At 39.6% G+C, this 21718-nt stretch overlaps 2 protein-coding genes across 4 annotated transcripts in view; one reads left to right on the plus strand and one right to left on the minus strand.

The window, feature by feature from the left end:
• The window catches only part of LOC117394748 (SWI/SNF complex subunit SMARCC1-like), a 61906-nt gene extending 52927 nt beyond the window's left edge, over nt 1-8979 (minus strand). For all 3 annotated transcript variants that reach the window (XM_059012982.1, XM_059012981.1, XM_059012980.1), the window contains exons 1-5: nt 8678-8979; nt 5654-5773; nt 4840-4925; nt 4335-4416; nt 3792-3884 (exon numbers count right to left, since the gene is read on the minus strand). In XM_059012982.1, the coding sequence (XP_058868965.1) occupies nt 3792-3884; nt 4335-4416; nt 4840-4925; nt 5654-5773; nt 8678-8875 (579 nt within the window). In that variant the 5' untranslated portion in view covers nt 8876-8979. The remainder of the gene's footprint in view (nt 1-3791; nt 3885-4334; nt 4417-4839; nt 4926-5653; nt 5774-8677) is intronic.
• Nucleotides 8980-10821: 1842 nt separating this feature from the next.
• The window catches only part of LOC117394807 (KAT8 regulatory NSL complex subunit 1-like), an 83185-nt gene continuing 72288 nt past the window's right edge, over nt 10822-21718 (plus strand). The window contains exon 1 of the mRNA XM_033993401.3: nt 10822-13122. Within this exon, the coding sequence (XP_033849292.3) occupies nt 11096-13122 (2027 nt within the window). The 5' untranslated portion in view covers nt 10822-11095. The remainder of the gene's footprint in view (nt 13123-21718) is intronic.

The raw sequence follows: 21718 nt of genomic DNA on the forward strand, positions 1-21718 counted from the left end.
AAAAGCCTCTGAAACGCAACCGATGTTGGATGAATTTTAGTTGCAATGTCTTTAAAAGTATCAGCGGCAGTAAAATGGGAGTTTTGCTTTGGCAAGGCCATAGGCAACGGAAAGATTTTTTTCGAAATCAGATTTGTCTCTGCTGAGAAATCTCATCAGTTTAACTTGCCCTGATCTGCCTTCTTTTGCCTGATTCACAAACACCTCTCTCAGCAGAAGACATGCTCTCAATTATTGATTTCTTTTACACTTTCATTGTGCTCCCACGCTGTTGTTGATTTTAGCTGCTTAACTATTTGTCCACAACACATACATTTCATCGTTCTGTCCCACCCAGAAATATGAAGTACTACTTTCCCCATGCAGGTTTAAATGTTCTTTTGCGACAACTACCTTTGTTGTTTGCACTTCTGACTATGAAATACTTAGAAATTTATTAATTTGTCTGCTGCGCCAAGACTCCAGTTAACCAATCAGGTTCCAAGATACTTAAAAGCTGCAAAAACTACACATTACATAAAACGTGCCAGCCACAGACACTGATAACTCTTGCCACAGACTTGAGTGTCTGTGTACGGACCCGTCAGTAAAAGGAAAAACCTGTGCCTAATGAAATAGAGTGAGAAATCTTGTCTTGAACATTGTTTGTACACTTTGTGAACCTGGCTGGCTCCTCCAAAGGGTAAACAAACTTTACCGGCTTACACGGTTATGCTGTCTGCTTGTAGTACACATACACATTTGCCTTTTACTCTTGGGAACGTAAGAGCAGAGACTAGAGTTTGGGTAATCGCCTACAAGAAAATTTTGGAACCTGTGTATTCGAGTTGGAAACTATTCGAAATTCCCATCCCTAAACAATACACACCTCAATCACTATACAATGCATCACTATTCATAGACATAAAATGCACTGTTACAGCCTAAGTGCCCTTATCTGACAGAAGGATCAATATTACACTATCCAGAGCTCCAGACAAATGTCTTACCAGGAGCCAACAAAAATACACTTAAGGTTTGTGTGTTGCACACTTTTTTCATGATGGTAACGTCTTAAATTACTGCGCTTGCTTCTTTCGCTGAAGAGATGTTTTGATTTTCCATACACATCCAAGAAAAATACAAAATTGTCCAAAGATAATACACATTCGCTTTTTTAGTCTTGTATGGCATACAGACAAAAAAAAGTGTGACCTTTCAATCTTAAACATTTCTATACATCTGTTCTTTGAAACAAAACAAGCATGTTTTCTAGCATTCGTTATATCTTAAATATTGATATAATTTTTTTTTTTTAACATATACTGTATATGATCGCTCGTTGTGATCACTTCAACTTCCTCTGCTGACGTGTGATCAAGGAAGTTTATCTAAACAGAATGAGGTTTAAAAAAAAAAAATGGAAGCAAGCTTTCCTTTCACTCTGGGCGCTGACATCATCTTCATGTGCTGTCAGAAGTGCCATAAATTATACAAAGCATGATGCAAAACGTATGCAAATTAGCAAAATGGTAATGATTCATCACGCACACATGACCTTTCCTTAGCTGTACTTTAAACTCCTGACGGTAAACAATGTAACTACATCTTATATCTGGGACAATTGCGGCTGCTAAAGAACATGCAACAGAAAATCTGTGTTAACTCAAAACTATTTAGACACCCTATGATTTGATTGGCGAAAGACAACGTTGGTTTGAGTTTACAATTAAAACTTTTTCAGCTTGATACGGAAACCTTTTCACTTCCTTTTTTGCTTAATTATTGAGCATTTTACTGCATTACAGCCCTTCATTAAAATTATTTTCTTTATTTTAGGTTTTCAGAGCATTTTGTTAATGGCACATGTGTAACACACAAACCTTAAGTGTATTTTTATTTTTCACTGTTCTTGTCCTAAATTTCTTAAATGCAACTGTTCATTTTAAGCAACATTTGTACACAACAGTATTTACACAGGTTTGGTCACCATCACAACTGTGGGGCTACTGTATTCTGCTGGTATTAATACAGCACTCTGCACTTACAAGCATTTGTATTCAATCAAATTGTACCGTCCTTCTCACACTTCAGTTTATTAAAACATGCAATATACGTTTATTTTGTTTTTTTTAATATATATATATATATATATATATATATATATATATATATATACACAGACCGACGTCATAGCGCATTCATAAATATTGACACGTGCTTTTAAAAGGGAGGCAGCATTTGTTACAGGATCCAAACCCCCCCAAAAACAGTTGCCAACATTTTTTTCGCATTTGCAACCATTTTGGTCGCAGTCTCGAACCCTGCTATCCATTCAATATTTCTACGCCTAGTGAAAAGTAGAGGTGCTAGATTCTGTTTAATTTAATAAACGTTTAAACTTTTAAAAATATATAGTTTAAACATTAAAATAAAAACATTTTGAAAAGGCACTGTGTAAAGGGGGTAGTATGCGTCCCCCTCGATGTGCGGTCTCGACATTAGGAGAAAACAGGAAGTCTGCCATCTTGGGGGAAGTGCGTTACCTGCAAGGGCTCTAAGCATTTTAAGATAAATAGCTTTCTATAAATTACTGCATATATATGTCTAAAATAGGTCTTTTACACTGGCTTTTCTACTCTCCTTAAATGCAATTGATGCCTGTTAATCCATTTGTGTATCTCAATCACCACTGAGAAACGCGTTAATAGTAACATTGGTTTAATTCACATTTTTTTCTTCTGTGAAACCACTAAATGGGCTTTTAAATCATTAGTCTTACTTTTTCCATTTAAAATGCTGAAGCAACATATATTCATTTAAATACAGTTACTCGTCATAACGATTGCAATAGTAAGTCCAGCAAAACACTATTTCTCATTATAGCTTTAATAAAGATTAGACGCTTATTAACATGTTGCGATCTCATTTGTACATGAAAAATGAAGGCTTGACCTATTTAAAAGACCATTAAGTTGTTTGACAGAAAAAAACAACTAAATTAAAAATCAAATAAATTACTAAATTAAGCCATATATATAAATAAATGTATAAAAACAGTGAAGCAATATGAAAAAATAATAGCAATCGGCGGTACGATAATGGTGTGTTTTGACTGGAAGGCGAGCATGAATGCATTATTACAGAAATGTTATGCAGTCTAATTATTCAAACAGTGCTAAAATCCAAATCGCTAATCTATCCTACTTACTGTATATAAAAGAGACACGAACTAGTTATGTTCACACCAAACTGACTTTATTCCAAGTACAGTATCATGTTTTAATTCACAGAATCAATATTCTGGTTAAAAAAATAATAATAATAATAATAATAATAATAATAATAATAATAATTTTACTAATAGCTATAGTTTGTACTTATCGGACTGGCAGCAAAAGAAAAAGAAGACCAAAAAAAACAAAATGGAATCTGTAATCTGGCTCAACAAAAGACATTAAAGTCGAATCTGGTATCCTCTACAATTGAAATTGGTTGCATGCCATTTGCGATCGTCTCAGTAATCAACCGTGTTATGTTTTCAGCCCGAATTGTATCACATTTCTGGGCCCCACCTTCTCCGCGCTAGATACAGCTTCATAGAAGCAGACTAGTGACCAAAAGCATGCTAGACATTGGGAGGTGAATATCCAATGACAAAGGGAGGAGTAGCCATTATTTGTAGTCAGCCGCTTCTAAATATTTGACCTGCACATTTTTGACAAAGTTTAAACGATTAAGCAAAATTAAAAACGTTTGACACTTAACTGACGTTTAAACTCTAAACGATTTACACCCCGAGTGAAAAGTACCTGGTGCCGCTTGATGATGTCCTTTAGTTTAGTCGCCAGCTTCTGCTCAATTTCAGGGACAAGGTAGACAGCAGGTCTGGTCAGGCAGTTATTCTGAAAACAGGGATTCAATGATTAGACACAAAGTATAAAATGACATTTTTCTGAACCTTGTTCTGTTTACTGCCAACTGTTTTGCCAATCCCAACTTTTAGGGCTGGTTTCACAGACCCTGATTAGCACTAATCTTGGACTACCACATTCAATTTAACATTAGATAGTCCTAGATGACTGCTAAATCGGGTTCTGAGTAACCTCTAAATGTATTTATTCCACCCCCCACCTAAATAATGCATTAGGACACTTGTACACTGCAGGCTGCAGTGTGGAAAATATTGAGGTGCTGTTGTAGCTCACATTCAAGTGATATTATTGGCTGCAGTCGATTCGCTGACTGACTTACGTCCTCCCCAGATGGTTTGAAAATAAGGATGAATTAGTGTTACAAAACCTCCACCACTACTACCGCCTGTAGCAGCATGAAAGGCATATAAACATGCTTACCTGCACCAGTGTTTTCTCAACAGTCATGAACATCTCAACATTTCTGTCCATCCGGGATGGGTTCTGTAAATCAAACCTTCGCCTGTAGAGAGGAATCAGCCTGGTCACTACATTATATATTAGTTAATAAAATAAATACAGTCGCTCTCCACCCTGCTAGTCCCAGCCCTCAATTTCACGGCTTTTAAGTGTCCCAGATTGTTCTGCAGCTCTGAAAATTAACTATTCACATGCATCAGATCACTTGGTGCACAATGTACGCAAACATTCTGCAGCCCCCAAGGACACGTATGGTGACATACAGAGATGCTGACAGGAAGATTGCTTTTCCACTGCCCACTTCCAAAACACTGCTAAAGAAAATGCTTCCAGTTTCCTTTTTTGTTGTGGCAGTTTTACAAGCTGGTGTTTTTACTGCTTTTTGAAGCAAGTTTTTTTTTTAATTTTGGAAGGGCTCATTTGTTTGGCTTTCTACAAAAATATAAACAAAAAGACATCCACTCACCATCCCTGCTCACTCTTGAATTTGTAGACTGACCCCAGGATGTGACACAGGGCACCTCCTGCCTTGAAGTCCAGGAAGGTCTTTGCCTGAACAAAACACAGAGGAAAATGAATTAGATATTAAATATTTAATAAAGTATGCATTCAAAATAAGCCGGCAAGTGGCACAAACCACCGTCTAAAACTATATATGTGCTGGCTACTTTCATAATTCTTATTATTTTGGGGTATTATCATTGTCCATTTTGTCGTATTATGGTACCCTATGGCTTTATATATTACATATTTTTTTTTATGATATCGTAAAAATAGGTATCCACAAGTGCTTGTCGGAGATATGGGGGGGGGGGGGGGGGGGGGGGGGGGGGCATGTATAGAAGCTGTAAACCTTTAATAAAAAAGGCAGAAGCCAAATGGTAGAAGGAAATAAGAGGAGGATGAAGTAGAAAAAGTCTGTAGAGACAGACGTGCCAGACTTTAAAAAAATCGGTATCTCTGTCAAAACAAAAAAAAAAACAAAAAAAAAAAAACAGAAAACTAAATGACGTAGATATAATGTGTGAGGAACTTGCATGTTGTTTCGGTAGTGGGACAACACCAAGAATCGGTTGGATTACAATTTTTATATACGCCCCCCCCCCCGCCCCCCGCCCCCCCCCCGCCCCCCGTCCCCGCCCGCCCCACCCCACCCCCGCCCCACCCCGCCCCCCCCCCCCCCGCCCGTCCCCCGTCCCCGCCCGCCCCACCCCACCCCCGCCCCACCCCGCCCCCCCCCCCCCCCGCCCGTCCCCGCCCCAGCAGAGTACTTCACTCACCGGCAGTTTGGTGAGCGCAGGGTTATTGATACGTTTCCCAAAGGCATCTTCTTGGAACTGCAGCAGCTGCACCACCAGACCTGCAAGCGTTTTATTGGTGGGGGAGTCGGCCTGAACATACTGTGGAAAGAAGCAAACACATCAACTCAAAATTCCAGCATGTTCATAATAAACATGCTGAATCTCAACAACTAAGAACTGTTAAAGTGTCTATTAACCTCCAATAATTCCAAGACTATTTGTACTCGTTATTTTAAACAATTGACAGTCATGTCGTACATCATTTGTCACAAGGTGAAAATGCATCCACATACCTGGGTACAGACAAGATTCAAATCTAATATCATTGCATTTTTAAAACACTCAGCAATATTGAGGTTTCTTATTTCTCCAATAAAAAGTAACCTTTATATCTTTACAGGGCTCAAAATTAACACTGGCCTTGCAGCAATTGCCGCAATGCCCCTCAAAATCTGTCTATTCACGGTCATTATGGCCGTAGTGCGCTTTCAGCTACAGCAATGAGACTCCTGTATTAGGAAGTGTCTGGATCCAAACAATTACGCAATCGTGTCATCATGTACAAGTGGTTCTCTTTCAGGTTAAAAAAAAAGATATTTACTGTAGCTAACTTCAATGTTTGAATTGTCGTTATCACCTTATTTAAAATGTCCTCTTTACCACAATGAAACCAAAACTGTAGGAAATACTATTCTACATTGTATTAGTGTTTATTATCATCATCACTTGTCCATCTTACGATAGATATTTCTCTTTTCAGTTCATCCATAAATGCAACACATAAACCCTGCATTTTATATTTTGTACGTGGGCAGGAATAAGATTTCTGAGTTTAGTTTATGTTAAACGGACTTAATTTCTTAGCAGACGCCCTTATCCAGGGCGACTTACAATTGTTACAAGATATCACATTATTTTTACATACAATTCCCCATTTATACAGTTGGGTTTTTACTGGAGCAATCTAGGTACCTTGCTCAAGAGTACAGCAGCAGTGTCCCCCAGCTGGGACTGAACCCACGACCCTCCGGTCAAGAGTCCAGAGCCCTAACCACTACTCCGCACTGCTGCTCTCAGTTGAATATATGTTATTAAAATATAACGCTAACAAAAACATTAAATGCCCAGCTTCAGCACAGGGCGTTATCTCCTCGCAGGCTCGAATCTAGGCGGCTGGTTGACAAACCCCATCCGCCAAAAAAATGAAACCATTCATGTCAGTAATTCTTTATGGTTTCTGTACCCTGATATTTCCAGTCATACAGGACTACACCAGAATACAGCATCCTCCCTCAGGTTCAGAACACACTATGTGGTGAGTCTGAAAGATGTTTAAATTGTTGTGAGGGATCCATGGTTATTGCTTTCATTACCTTAAGGAAGTTGGAGTGGAAATCTTCAGATAGTGCTATATAAAAAAAAAAATCTACCCCAAACGATTTAGAACTAAGCATCAGTAATTTGTGCAAAGGAAATAACTTGCCAACCAAGCGACTATCTGTTTTCTAGAAAAGTCTGTCTTGTCTTGCCCACTGTGACTGAAATGTACTTGCAACAGGAGATGCAGCTAAAGCTCATTCCCACAGGTTTGTCAAAACCCTGTATTAGTGTAGATAATGTCATGCCTGAACATTTCTGGATGTTTTACAGCAAAACAATTAAAGAATCCCAAAAAATAAGTGGGCATATTAATTAGAGCAAAATAAGATAACACCACTAAATGATCCGTCTGTGTATAGCATTTTATTAAACAAGTTTGCATATGTCCTGACACTCAAAATAATAATAAATGTGAAACAAAAATCCAGGGTACTATCAAATAAAATCCCTTAACAGAAATGCAGTTTATAATTCATCATACGGATTATATATGTCCATGCCTGTCCCACTTTATCCTATTCTGGAGCGTGTAGAATGCTGAGTAAAACTGACTAGTAAAGTTTCTAATCAGTCACTCCCGCCCACAACTAGATCATGCCTGTGACAGTACAGAGTCCCTCAACAGAAATCGGTAACTCCTTTCTTCTGCTTACCCTATTACGGCACTCGTTTTATCGACTTAAATTTAAAAAAAACAAATACATCTTAAGACTTTAACATGCCAAGTGAGTAAATTGTGCCTGTTAATACATAGCTATTTGCATTTGTTTTTCTATGTTGTGGTAATGATAACGTGCAGTCCAACCACACACACCGTGTACTTAGGGGCTTTGTTTGGTAAAGACAGCAAAACACCGCGCACATCAATCTAAAAGCACTGGGCTGTATTGCACAGATGTTATAGTGTGTATTTTTTTTTCAATATAGTATTTCAATGACTGAAACGATTTAAAAACAGGGACTAAATTGATTAACAGCACTCTCAATTTGCCGAGAAGACACCTCCAAAAATACGTAAACATTACAACAAAGACTGTCACATGGAATAGCCTGTTGTATTGTTGTGTTGCTCTATTCAGTTAAACATATATACATATATATATATACATATATATATACATATATATATTATATATAGAGAGATAGATAGATAAAAAGGGCAGTATACATACACACATAATTATTTACAGTTTTATTAAAAACTGGTGAAAACGATTCTTTGTGATTACATTTTCTCTTCCCTCTCAGGCCTTCTGGTGCGAGTTATCTCTCTCATCCTCACTACATGCTATCTTAACGGTACCACATCGATAAACACCGGTACAAAGTCAATATTCCTGACTGTACATATAATTCCAGTTCCATGGTATGCTTTATTAACATTACCGCCCCCCCAAAAAAAATTATAATAAAAACAACAATACATATCTATCTGTTGCATGCGCCAGTGTGTGTGCATAGCGGCGAACCTTTTCCAATAGTACATAAATGAGTCTCCATAAACTGATATACGACTCGTATTTAATCAGCATGGGTTTATTTGTTGTGTGTTTTGTGCGTTACCCCCGTCGTGCCTGACCAGTGCGCGCTTTGTGTGAATCAATGGAGGAGAGCTACCTTTACCTTTTTGTAATGCTTCCCGGTCCAAACCCGCACCGACTCAAGTTGGGAAATCGTCTCCGCGCTCTCCCAGTACTTCACCGGCGGCCCCCCATCTTTTTTCCTGCCCACCCCGAGTGCTGATGCACCGCTACCCCCTTGCCCGGTAACTGCGGTGCTTCCTGAGCCCGTTCCTCCAGCTGCAGTAGCCGCCATTGCCATTGTTTCTAGTCGCCTTCCTTCCCCGCTCCGACCGCAACACTATTTTAGGCCCAAAGCTGCACTGCGCAGTCGCCGCCACACAAATAATGATGATAGTTCGCCTGATCACGGAAGGCTTCTGGGAATTGTAGTTTATAGCCTATGTCGTGACGCGAGTGAGTGACACGAGCAGTTATTATAATACAGTGTGTAATTACCTCAACATCTCACTGAGCAGCATACAAAATATGGATGTTAGTTAGGGAATAGTAGGCAACAAAAAGGGGGAAATGGTTTTCTTCTTGTAATATGATTGACGTCCAACAGGTGGCGTTGGTGTATTTACTTATTAGTCATTACTTATTATTTACTTATTTGTAACTGTGTTGTCCATTGCAATGTTGTACAGGTCCACTCCACTTATAATGGACTCCAAGGGATAATGGAAATCATTTTAATAAACAAAGTATGTAGTAAACACAATTCGAAATGCTGTCTGTAACTGCTAACAGAAGTACCTTAAATATAAATAATACAAGAAAGCTTAACTGCCAAAGAATGGGAGTTTATTATTTGTACAAAACATGCCCATGTGGGCTGTACAATGCAATAAGTAGTACCATTTTACGAATGTGTATTTTCACTAGATGTAATTAAAATGGTATATGCTATACATTTAAACTGTACAACGTCTGTGCCAAGAAAAGCAAGTAGAAAAATAAGTAAACAGCAGCTGTTGTTCCTGACTGTAAGTGACTGTCATTTACTGTACCTTATTTGTGCAAAATATCTACCTGTGGAACATGCAAACTGTACGTATTAAACAGTATATATGTTATAAACGAGTCAGTTTTAACCAGAGTAATTCCCCATTAAAGCCCATGATGTTTGGCAGTAAACCAAACTCCGTTCTAACAGGATCCGTTATAAGTGGAGTGCACCTGTATTACTTAATAAAGATGTATCATTTAAATTCTCTATGTATGCATAACCTCATTGGTTGAGTAATAACCCATCACAACCCTTCCCCTTGTGCTGATTTGAAATCCTAAACCCCACCCTGAAATGTGAGGGGTGGGCCGATGCTCCATTGCTGTAGTCATGTGTTCTGGGAGGGAGGGTTTTTGCCATCTGTCCTGCCATGTGGGGAGATGTCAGGGATAAAAAGTAACTATAGTTTGTACTGAGGCATTCCACCCTATAGTTACATGAAATGCACAGTAAGTACATTCAGGGATGGAAATAAGACTCCTATTATTATTATTTATTTGGCAGACACCTGTAACCATTGCATAACAGTTTGATCCTCCTGGTTTTACTGTGAGTTAATAAGACACACCTGAGCTTGGTACCTTTACACTGTGGCTAATAAAGCACATATTAAAACCTGGAATGGGGGAAACTACTATGCATTAAGAGCATATCCATCCCTTTCTTTCTTTCTTTCTTTCTTTCTTTCTTTCTTTTTCTTTCTTTCTTTCTTTCTAAGGATATCTTTTGAATTACACGTGCAAGTTATATTATTATATCCCAATATAAATAAATATAAAAAGCAGACAGATGTAATAGGTGTGCCATGCATATTATAAAGACTAGATTCACCCTTACAAATAAATACGTCAGTACTGTGGACGCAGCAGTACTTTGTATTACACTGCATTATAATGTTTTATAATTGCAGTAGTGGTATTGCAGGGTTTTTTTTTTATGTGGGTTGCAATACAGAAGACTATAATAATTAAGATGTTAAACAAGTAATATAGTAATATTCAGTGACACAAGTCACTGAACCTCCTTGTGCTCCGTTTTTCTGGTGAGACGTTGTTGTAATTGACTCTGCAGCTGATGCATAGTTCACACACCTTAGTCTCTGTAAATTGCCTTCAATAAAGGCGTCTGCTAAATAAACAAATACTGTAACAATAATAAATGCAGTATAAAGAACAATTAGCATGCCATTGATCTCTGGGAGTTGTAGTACCCACCGAGGAAAGGCTGCATGACGCAGCGGCGCCTGCGCAGTGTTTGCCGACTGGGAGTAGACGGAAAGAGCGCGGAGGAGAGAGAGAGAGAACCAACAGCAAAGAGCAAAGAGAATTATTGTTAGAGAAACCAGAGAGGGAGAGGCAGCAGCGGCTGGTGGAACTGGATCTGCCTCCCCGGTGCATTGCGATATATGCGCCGGAACTCTCTCCACACGTACCCATCCTCTCCCGGTCATGCCACCAAGCAGACTGGACGATGTATTTTTATTTCACCTGGCCTAAGATGAATGCCAGTGCAGCGGGCGGAGATGGATCCGGGGTCCTGCCCAGCAGCAGCATCAGTTGCAACAAGCGGGGGAGCGGCGCTCCACTGGTGAATGGGAACGAAGCCTCTGATGCTCCTGCGGGCGTCACTGCTACTACTCCAGGCGCGGGCTTCGCGGATTCTACCGACAGCGTTAGGCCTCAAGTCTGCGGGTATGCTAATAATATTCATAATATCAGCAACAACAACAAAAGCGGTAACGTAACTGCTCTAAACAGCAAGGAGTCCACTATTGGGACTGGTGGGACCGGCAGTGCCGATGTGCCAGAATGCGAGGTGGATTGTTACACAGGTGTAAATGGAAGTGGGGAAGAAATGAAGAAAACAGACAGTTCTGTTACCGATGATAAAAATAGTAACGACGGCGATAGTAAAACTGGCGACGGACGATGCGTTTTTGTGACAACGCCAGCTGTCAGGACGACAGGTACTGTATTGGCCGCTAGTACAAGCTGCACAAGCAGTAAAGGGGACCCAGACTCCTCCCTTGTTCTACCCCGCTCTGCTGGAGACGGAACTGGGCAGAGCGAAGCAGCGACAAACACAGGGGATCGTACAATAAACACTGCTTGTTTTTTAGCCATGCACCATTACCAGGGCAGCAGGTGGGAGGGGAAACGTCTGTGTTTTCCAAGTAGCACCAACAGCAGGGCAACACATTGCAGCAAAGCCCCTACAAAGTCCTGGGAATCAGGTTTTAAAGAGCCGGCAGCCCCAGCCGCGGTTTACAGCAGTGCCACCTCCTCCTTTCCCGGTTTCGTCAACAGCAGTAATGGTCCCCACACGGCGTTTGGCAAGATCGACAGGATCATTGGTGTTCCTTGTTGCGGGAAAGAAGATAGCTCAGATAAGATTGCTCGCGAAAACAGCAGTGTTAGTAGTCGCAGTCGTAGTTGTAGGCGGGAGCCAAAATCTGCCAAAGGCCGGGTAAGGTTGTACAGGGTTCGCACTTTTGTTGCTGCTTCTGCAGCAGCTAGTAATACCAGTAATAATAACAGCACCACTCGCGGTAATATTAATGGTTTTAATGGTGCATTGGCACAAAAACGTCTAAGCAGCGATGCTGGTGGTAGAATTACATTAGAAGAAGGCAGCACGGCATCTAGCATTGGCAACAATACTACTACTGCTGGTACCCAGGACTCTGCAACTGAGGAGGGCAGAAGAATAGACTTGCAAGTAGTAAATCAGCCAGGGGACCTGCTGCTGTCACTTCCAGGCCCTAAAGCCAGATGGGCTGATGGCAGAACTCGCTTTGTGAAAAAAGAGGGATATGTGACAAATAGAAATTACAGTAATAATGACCTTCTCCAAAAGGCCCCCCTGGGGTCGAAGGGAAAGACTGTTGTCAACAACGGTGTCAGCCTGGAGCCGACTAAGAGCGCTAATGGCTTTAGGAAGTCACTAGATTTGACCATGTGCGGTGCTGGGGCAGATTGTACTTCAGAGCTGCCCAGCCTAGGGGAGCTTGAGGCTGGAGCCAGGGAGGCAGTGAAGAGACAGGCTGAGATGGAGGTGCGAGCCCTGAGGATCTGCAAGAGGCTGCAGGTAGTCCAGGCCAAGCAGGTGGAGAGGCACGCAGTACAGCAGCTAAAGGGGCTAGTGGAGAGTGTGCTAAGAGGAGACTGCACCCTGCCAGGAGGGGGAGCTAGTGTACAGGCCCAGGACACGCTATACAGAACCAGCCCTCTCCTGTGCAACGCCTTGCAAGCTGGACCTAGTCATTTCGGGAAGCATCCCTTCTTGCCCCGCACCACTTCCCCACTCTCCCTGCCACTCTTCCCTGCCCAGCTGGGCTCTGGGGAGATGTCTTGGCTGGTAGGCAGCTTGGGGGCTGCCCTCAGGACAGTTGAGACGGCCTTTGATTCAGACGCCACGGCCAGTAGCTCCGGAGGGGAGAGTGACGTGGAGGAGAGAGAGCTAGGAGCTGCTCGGCCCACACACAGACACCGACCGCTGTGAGTAACCAACTAGCTGGGGGCTTAAACACTCTGCTGGTGTGGGTGGGTGGAAGGAATTGTGTAATTGTGTAGTGTATATGAGAAGAAAAACAACCTCCTTTTACTTACACGTTGTTAAAGCAAGTGCTCCATTTATAATGTATATTTCAAATAAAATAACTAAATAAATTAAATTGCGCAACTTCAAAGTGGGTGATTTACTCTCCCCCCCAATTCTTTGGAAACGAGGCACCAGTTATTTTGGGACCAAGAAAAGCTCTTAACCCCACACTCCCCCAACACCTCACACCCATACACCTTCCCTGTTCCAACTTCCACTCATAACCCCTCTTTTGTGTGCTAATCAGTGTTTTTTTCAGTTAACTAAAACAAATGTTTTAAAGCTAAAAAAAAAATAAAAAAAAAATAAATCCTTAACTATACAGTACTAGAAACTGGACAATGTTTAAAAACTAGAACGAAACTGAAATGAAAAAAATAAACATGAAAAACAAATATTCTGAGTTGTGGTAATATTGTGTTGTGAAAATACTATATAAATAGCACAGCCAAGCTGCAATGACTTTCTGCACTGTGGCATTGTTGCCCAAGCACATGGAATTTTAAGGGATATATATTGTATCCCAAAAGTGACCTGAAGTGTTCATAATGCACAATTGCTCCAAACCTCATTGAACTTAACTCAGATGTCCAGGAAGCAGGGCACTGCACTTGATATTTTCATCGTATCCCCATATCTGGTGTGGCTACTGGCAATGACTGAAGAAGATGTGCTAATCCAATTGGTGTAATTAGCCTCTCCTGTTTTAATAAAACAATGGAGCACATGGCTTTCCTGACTGAATGCATATAAACTTCCATCTTCCAATTGTGAATCACTTGTTATAGTTCTTATTATCAGTATCTACCTCATGGTGTCTTACTTACTGGGGTCACCTTTACGGCACAACACCTTGTTTTTACTTTTCATCAAATTCTAATGAACATTGTTATATGCATTCATTACCATAACGTTTTTCCAGAATTTCTGTACATTTGTTGCAAGAACTTACTGAATCAACCATGTATATTACACCACTCATTTGAATGTGCTGTTTATCCTTTACTGAAATGTCCTGGTTACTGTGACCTATTTAATTTCTTTTTAAATATTCAATATGAATAAGCAGTATGTTCTTTTCAGGGGTGCCATCGCACTGTAACTGCTGGTTAGAATGAACCAAAATGACAATCATTAGAAGAAAACAATTCAAAATGTTTTCTACATGTGTTAATGTTTTTAGCCTTAACTTTTAAGTAAACCTTTTAGTTCTCTATTGCTAGCTCCCTGTGTCCTTGTGTATATTGATAGTCCAAAATGATCCAACATTGTGTGTACTTAATTAGTATAGTTATTTGAATTAACAGGCAAATGTGAAAGCTGAGGTGCTGATCATGCTGCTTTAGGTGTAGAAGGGTTATTGCATAATCTTGCAGGCCTTCTAACTAGGATTTGATTAATTACAGAAACACTACACTAAACTGGTTTTGTTTCCTACCCTCTGTCATAAGAAGACATTTGGAAACTTAGTGGGGAAGAGACACTTCTTTACACAGAATGCAGCGAGGGTATGGAATGGGCTACCAATACAAGTTGTTGCTACGGAGTTTAAGCATAACTCTTTAATAGGTGATAAGAGGAAGAGCATTGATAGGCCAAATGGCTTCCCATCGCGTGTAACTTTTCTTATGTTCTTGCAGTATGTACACTGCTTTGAATAATTTCTAAACCTGGTTCTAGCCAGTCAGCGTGCTCCAAAACTTTTCCCCATTGAGGGTCCAGGACGCTCAACTAAAAAAACTGAAGGTGCCAGAGAAAATGGTGGCAGCCCCAATAAAGTACAAAGTCTTAATGTTATGGTTCACACATCTTTTTTCCTACTTTGTTTCATTTAATAAAGAAACAATCACTAAAAGTAAACAGAATTTGTTTTCTGTCTAAAAGAAAGAACAACAAAAAGGCAGAATAAAATAATCCACCCTTCTACTCAACCAGGCATACCCCACTGCTCCATATAAAGGAGACCAAATGCTGTAGAAGTTCGGAACCTATCTGGTTTTTAAATTCATAAATTATAATTAATGTTTTGGTCTCACTTATAATTTTCTACTGGGTTCCCCAAACTAACTAACTTGCTTTTTCAATATTGCAAACTATCCGTGGTCTGCTGTCCGTGCCAGAACACCAAGTAAGTGAAGTCCTGCTTTCGTGACATTTCTTAAAACTGTATCAGCATAATTCATATCAATCTTCACTTGAGGGGAGCACATCTTTTATGGACGACAAAACCCTGTACATGTCAGAACTACCATTAATTCCAGGGTTCTCCCCAGGCCTTTTCAGCCAAAAAACCCGATCCGCCCGTCTTGCAGATGCTACTGTGCCTTTAACAATAAGGATTGATTTCACTTCTAGCACAGTAGATTAGTTTGCGTTGCTGAGTGAAAAAAAAATCTTGGAACCACATGACAACTGTGTTACGTCTTGACACGACATTTAACCAATCAGAGAGCTGAAGGGGCGGGTTTTCTGTGTTAAGCACTTCGAGAAGCTAAAACATAAAAAATGACTGCTAAAAAAATTAACAAATTATTTTCAAAGCAAAAATAGTGACAATCAATGCAGGGGGTCAAAACAAGCAGGCGATCGGCGCATTCCACCGCCTAATACTATATTTGCGCCGGCTACTTTATTAAAAAAATATTAAGATTATTTTGGAGTATTATCGTTCAGTCCATTTTTCTGTCATATTATTGTACTGTAAGGTGATATATAGTACATAATAGCTATACATATGCACCAAAAAAAAAAACCAACAAAAAAAACACTTATTCCATGTGTTGTGATATCGTAACAATATGTACCCAGGTGCTTGTGAGAGATATTGGGGGTTCATATATAGAGGCTGTACGCTTTTAAGAAAAAAGTTGTGATGCAATATCAGCTGAACACTTGTCAGCTGACATACACATGCTTAAGTGCAGTCCTGGATTATTACACTCCGGTTTCATGCAACAGTTGTGATGGTGACCAAATGTGAGTACTGTTGTGTTAAAAAATGGTCAAAATGAACAGTTACTTTAAAAAAATGTAGAACAGCGAAAAACTAAAATAGACGTACATTAACAAAATGCGTAACTAGATATAGTCAATGAAAGATAACACATTATTCAAATTCTTTGTCTTATTATATATTTAAGTTAAGGCAAGTGAATTTTTCTGTTAAGTGCTCCCGGCTATAATATTTAGCCGCCCGGCTGGACAGAATTCCTGGGGAGAACCCTGAATTCTGCCAAGCAACCAGTAGACCCTTAAACTTAGCAGTATTACTATAGTACAGCTAAATAGACAGCAAAAAAACCCCATTAAACTTCTGATCCATTTATTTCTGTCAGCAACCGATAACATTTTTGAAAACTCAATTGTTTATGCTTTGGAAGCAGTCGGCAAGAAAGCATGAAAAGGATTTCTGCAAAACAAGCAAGCGTACACAGGAGGTCACATGAAAGGGGTGCAACTCGGTATCAGTCCTTCAGTCCGCACTGATCCAAATATTCCCAGGTCCATGTTTTCCAGCTCTCCACGGCGGGAACTACAATGCAGAGTATGAATGTGCTAACGTTCTGAAGATTGAACCTCACACAACGCAGATGCATTACCTGCATGATTAAAAAAACAAACAAACAAAAAAAATCCTCTGTGGGGCTGCCCATGTCAGACAGACAGATATGCGTCCTGGGCACACAGACAACGGCAAACGCGAGAGTCCCTACGAACCCTATGTACGTAAAGGACATGGGTACCTGTGCCCCCGTGAGACTTGCATGGACCTGAGCCTGGTTTGTGCAATTGAAACAAATCTGTGTTTAAATCAGGTGGGGATTTGGTCCAGAGGGAAGAATGCCCCTGTACTGACCCACCAACACCACTTAATATACTGCAGCATCAGATACTAAATTAGGGCATCAAGTTTAAACTTGCAAATGCTTCAGTTTAGTATACTACTGCTAAATGTTTTAACTAACTTAACAGTTTTAGCTTACTACTACTAAAGTTTTAAAATAGTCAGACATATCAGCGTTATTATTACTATTTTAACACAGCAGCGTTTAATTGCACAATTTCTGAATGTTTGTTTTACTTTTTGATTGGGTGTTGGTCTCTAGATTGTGCTTTTTAGAATTGTTTTTACTATCAATAAGTGTCTAAGTTTAAATGGTACACTACTGTAGGCCTTTGTTTTTGCAAATGCTTGTAAACTTAGCCTTATTGGCTAGCATCTTGCCCGTTACCTCCTCCTACTCTCCTTTTAATAGCTTCTGAGCTCGGAATCCAAGCTGGGACGTCTAAGCAGACATAAGCTAGATGTCGGCTTTTAACTGGGGTTTGGTTTCAGAGAATGGTCAAATGAGCATCCATCTCTGCCTGGTACCACTCAATCCATGCCGGTCTGTGCAGCAGCCGTGTCTACACAAGGCCTGCCTTGTCAGCAGGAGCTATAGTTTATTCCGACAGTACAGTACAGTAGCGAAAAGAAAAATTAAATGCCATGGTAATGAAACTGCGCGCGGGGGGGGGGGGCGTTCCACAAGGTGTCAAGCCTGTTTGTCTCCTACACAGCTTTCACACACTGATTATCACTGTATGATCCTGTGTGTGTAAGGTCTATGTAATTATCTATATATACACAGTATTTTTAAGGTACTGTATGCAAGGGTGTAGTTAAGATTTTATATAGCAGGGAGCAGGGTTAAAGTAGCAGGGGTTCTGGACATTGAAGCCAGCATCTCTGTGTGTTTTTTCCTAACTTATCATGAAAATAGTCAAACTATAAGTACCCAAGTATTTTTCCGCTTTCCCGACTTATCTATATTCCAGGGCTGGGTTGCACCAGTTATGCATAAGTTTGTCTGTAAGTTAACACGTAGAGCCTTCACTAAGTGCTTAGTAGTTACTAGTTAGTTGATAACTAATCGCTGTCCTATTTTCGGTGGCACCTACACATACTTAAGGCAGAACTTAGCTAGTTTGTTACTAAGAGCGGAGACTCCAAGTCGATCATGTATTCCCATTACAGTAACCAATCAGCAATGAGGATGTTGGAGCGCGGATGCTGTTGATCAAAACAACTCCAACTTAATAAACTTGAACGTACAACCGACTAGTCATAGTGCCTGGCTTTAAACTGTTATTAGTAATGTAGACGACCGATTACAGTTACCGATAATACGCATATCGTTTAGATGGGAATGTTTTATATTAAAGATTAATGTATTGAAATTATTAAAATTAAATCAGTGCATTTTGAGTCAGGATACCGACACTGCAGACTTTTCCCTTCACACAGTGTTGTGTCTTATTTTATTATTTTTATTTTTTATTTTTATTAATGCTGAATAAAATATTTTCATATACTGTATATATTTTACAAATGTATTCAATTTTCAATGGAAACCGTTTAAAATACTGCCTATTATACACCTATAATATGACGCTTGAAGCTTCTGTGTTGTTACTTGCAGAAATTGTTTACGTGGTATTTGTTGAGATAAGGGACCATTAACCACTTTCTTAATGGATAACCTGAATCTCAGAGTAATTTCCCTGTAAATCGACATACTTCAAATTCATCCCATTTGAATGTTTCAGAATGAAGCTGTCATGTTTGGATCCGGGCCACTTTATAACACAATTAGTGATTAACAAATCTGCATCACAAATAATGTGTGTATTCTAAGAGTGGAAACCCTTTCTATTTATGTATTCTGCTTCGTGCATGGAAGGTGTTTTTATTGTTATATGCGTCCCATCTATGCAGCCAACAACATCAGAAAAACCAGCGATCTGAAAAATCTTTTGGTATCAGTGGGGAAGTATACATACTTCTGCAACAGTTTACACAGAGATACTGCGATGAAACAGACTGTTCTGCAGACTGTTGAGTTATGCACCTGTATCGAGTCACCTACCAGGTTTTGAAAAGATCCGGCAGCGAAATACCTTAATGCGAGGCAAACCTGGAGAGGTGGAGGAAGTGCTCCATTTCTGGATACTCCATTTATGTTACTTTTGAGTTCATTAGTGATCTTCAAAATATGCACACGTCTAAATCTAAAATGGGCATAAAGTTCAATATTATCGTAATTGTTAAGAGGATGTATGCGGTCTCACAAAACAAGCTGACACCGAAAACTTTGAACACAATCATCTTCAAACGGAAGTTCCCGTAGTAGCAGTTGCCGTGCCATCTTGGACTGTGATTCTACGAACAGCTCACACTTACCTGAAGGTATGCTATAATTTAAGTAACAACTAAGCCTTACGTTATAACTATCTTCTTACGCATAGCTGGTGCAACCCAGCCCTGTTACGTATACTTTTTTTTTTAATGTTCACCATGAGATAACTGGTGTTTTATCTACCATGTAACTGCAGCAAATGTATCTATTTCATGTTATGATGGGTGCAGTTAGACAAACTATAACCTGGAGTGGATCAAGCCTCTATATGCAGTGGAACGCTTAAGACATCTACCCCAAGTCAATACATGTTTGAAGTTAATTTTTTTTACCCTTATTTCTCTAGTCATGCAGGTACACCTAAACACTAGTTAACAAAGCCTATTGGAAGTAAATTGCAGGGATTTGAAACAACAGTGTTTTTCCTGGAAGATAACTATTAATAGCATTCTCTTGGAAATATCTGCTGGGCCTGAGGAAATTAAAAGCAACTTTGACAGGTTTAATCTAGCAGGATACCGCTCCCGAGAATCAAAAGATTAGCAGTGAAAAATTCCAACTTCACTGGAAACAGTTCTCCTTATATATTTTTTAAATCCTTTTCATATGTTTGCATTGACACCAATACTTGGTTTTGCTTTGGGGATGCTGGCGATGCAAAGATCATATCCGTAATGCAGCAATTGTTGTGGCTTTCTCAGTTGCTGCAATGCCCATCAACATGTACGCCTATGCCGTAGTGCCCAGAGACACCTGCACACATCAATTTAGGAGGTATTTGGATCCAAACAATAACATGATTACGTGATTTGCTTGGTTAAGTTGCACCAGTGAAAAAAAAGAACAATGAACACTAACATTTGAAAAACAAAAAGTAGAAGGCCTTGTACAATCTGCAAAAAAAAAAAAGTTCAAAACTTGATATGTATTCAGGTTAGTAGATACTTGTTTAAGATACTGACTTACAAGTGGTTTTCTTTCAGGTTAAAACATTGGTTTACTGTAACTAACTTGAATATGGTTCAATTGCTGTTATCCCCTTATTTAAATGTCCTTATTTTTACCACAACAAAACCAAAATGGCAGGAAATACTGGTATGTTACACGCAGGAACGATACTTTGAGTTTAGCTTCAGTTAAACTGTGTAGAATGGATGCTATTCAAATTTAATAAAATGGTCCCATGGCGTAGGCATAAAAGCCAATGCCTTCAGCACAGAGAGCTATGTCCTTGCAGGCTTGAATCTAGACTGCTGGTTACCAGGTTGGGGGGGCCGTTCAGCGACAATGCAGTTGACCGCATTGCCTTTGGGGAGGTTTCATTTTCCGGTCAGGGATCTTGCCACCTCATGGTGCACGGCTACCTCCTGTCTGCCAAGCAGTGAATTTCTCTCTGTGTTTCTTGTTGATGACAGCTGTGTTCCTCCGAAGAGTGAAATTGTCATCGGAAGAAAGTGTGTGGAGGTGTGTGTAAAAAAAAAAAAGAGTAGCTGTTACAGAGGAGTGGGGCGGGGGAACTGGTTCGTGTAATACATTTATCAAATAGGGTGTATTTCAGCTTATTCAGTGTACAATGAATAGAGTAAGCACATTTATATAACCCTTTTTTACATTTGACCTTTTTGTAACATTACTGGTTAAAACAAAATGCTTTTTTTACTACTCATTCTCGCATTATCTCTAGCTTTAAACATGGATGGAATCTGGGGTTAGAGCTACTGTAGAAGGCCCAACAGCCATTCTCATTCCATCAAGCGAGCAGCCACACCAGACCCATTCATTTAAAACTGTACAGAGGCAGCTGTTTGCCAACAAACAAACAGTATTTCATGACACTGGGCACAAAAGTCACCCTCATGCCAGCAAACCAGAAGCAAACACAGGACAGATCATTTAATAAAAAATGTACAAAGGCAGCTTTTGTCAAAAAACAAACAAACAAAAAAAAAAAGCTTTTTCTGATCAAATATAAGTTATTATTTAGTTAACTGTGTTTCTTTTTGTGGCTAATAAGAAGCTTTATGTATTAATCCTAAATGGCCTTGTTAAAGTTTATTGGCTTTGGTGCCCTCTACACATTTTGTTAAATGAAGGCCATTTTGGCCTTGCCAATTTAGAGCCCTGCATATATATTCAGATAATTACATATATTCATAGTCCTGATTTTCTAATTTTGGTAACTTATGTTCAATAAATATGCGGTAATAAAACTATTTAATTAAAAAAAGCACATTTACACAAACAACATGACTTACTTGAGCAAAACAGAACATTAATTTTAAATTAAAATGCAAAAGAAATTCAAATTTATACT

Source organism: Acipenser ruthenus, chromosome 3, assembly GCF_902713425.1.
Source record: "Acipenser ruthenus chromosome 3, fAciRut3.2 maternal haplotype, whole genome shotgun sequence".
Lineage (NCBI taxonomy): Eukaryota > Metazoa > Chordata > Actinopteri > Acipenseriformes > Acipenseridae > Acipenser > Acipenser ruthenus.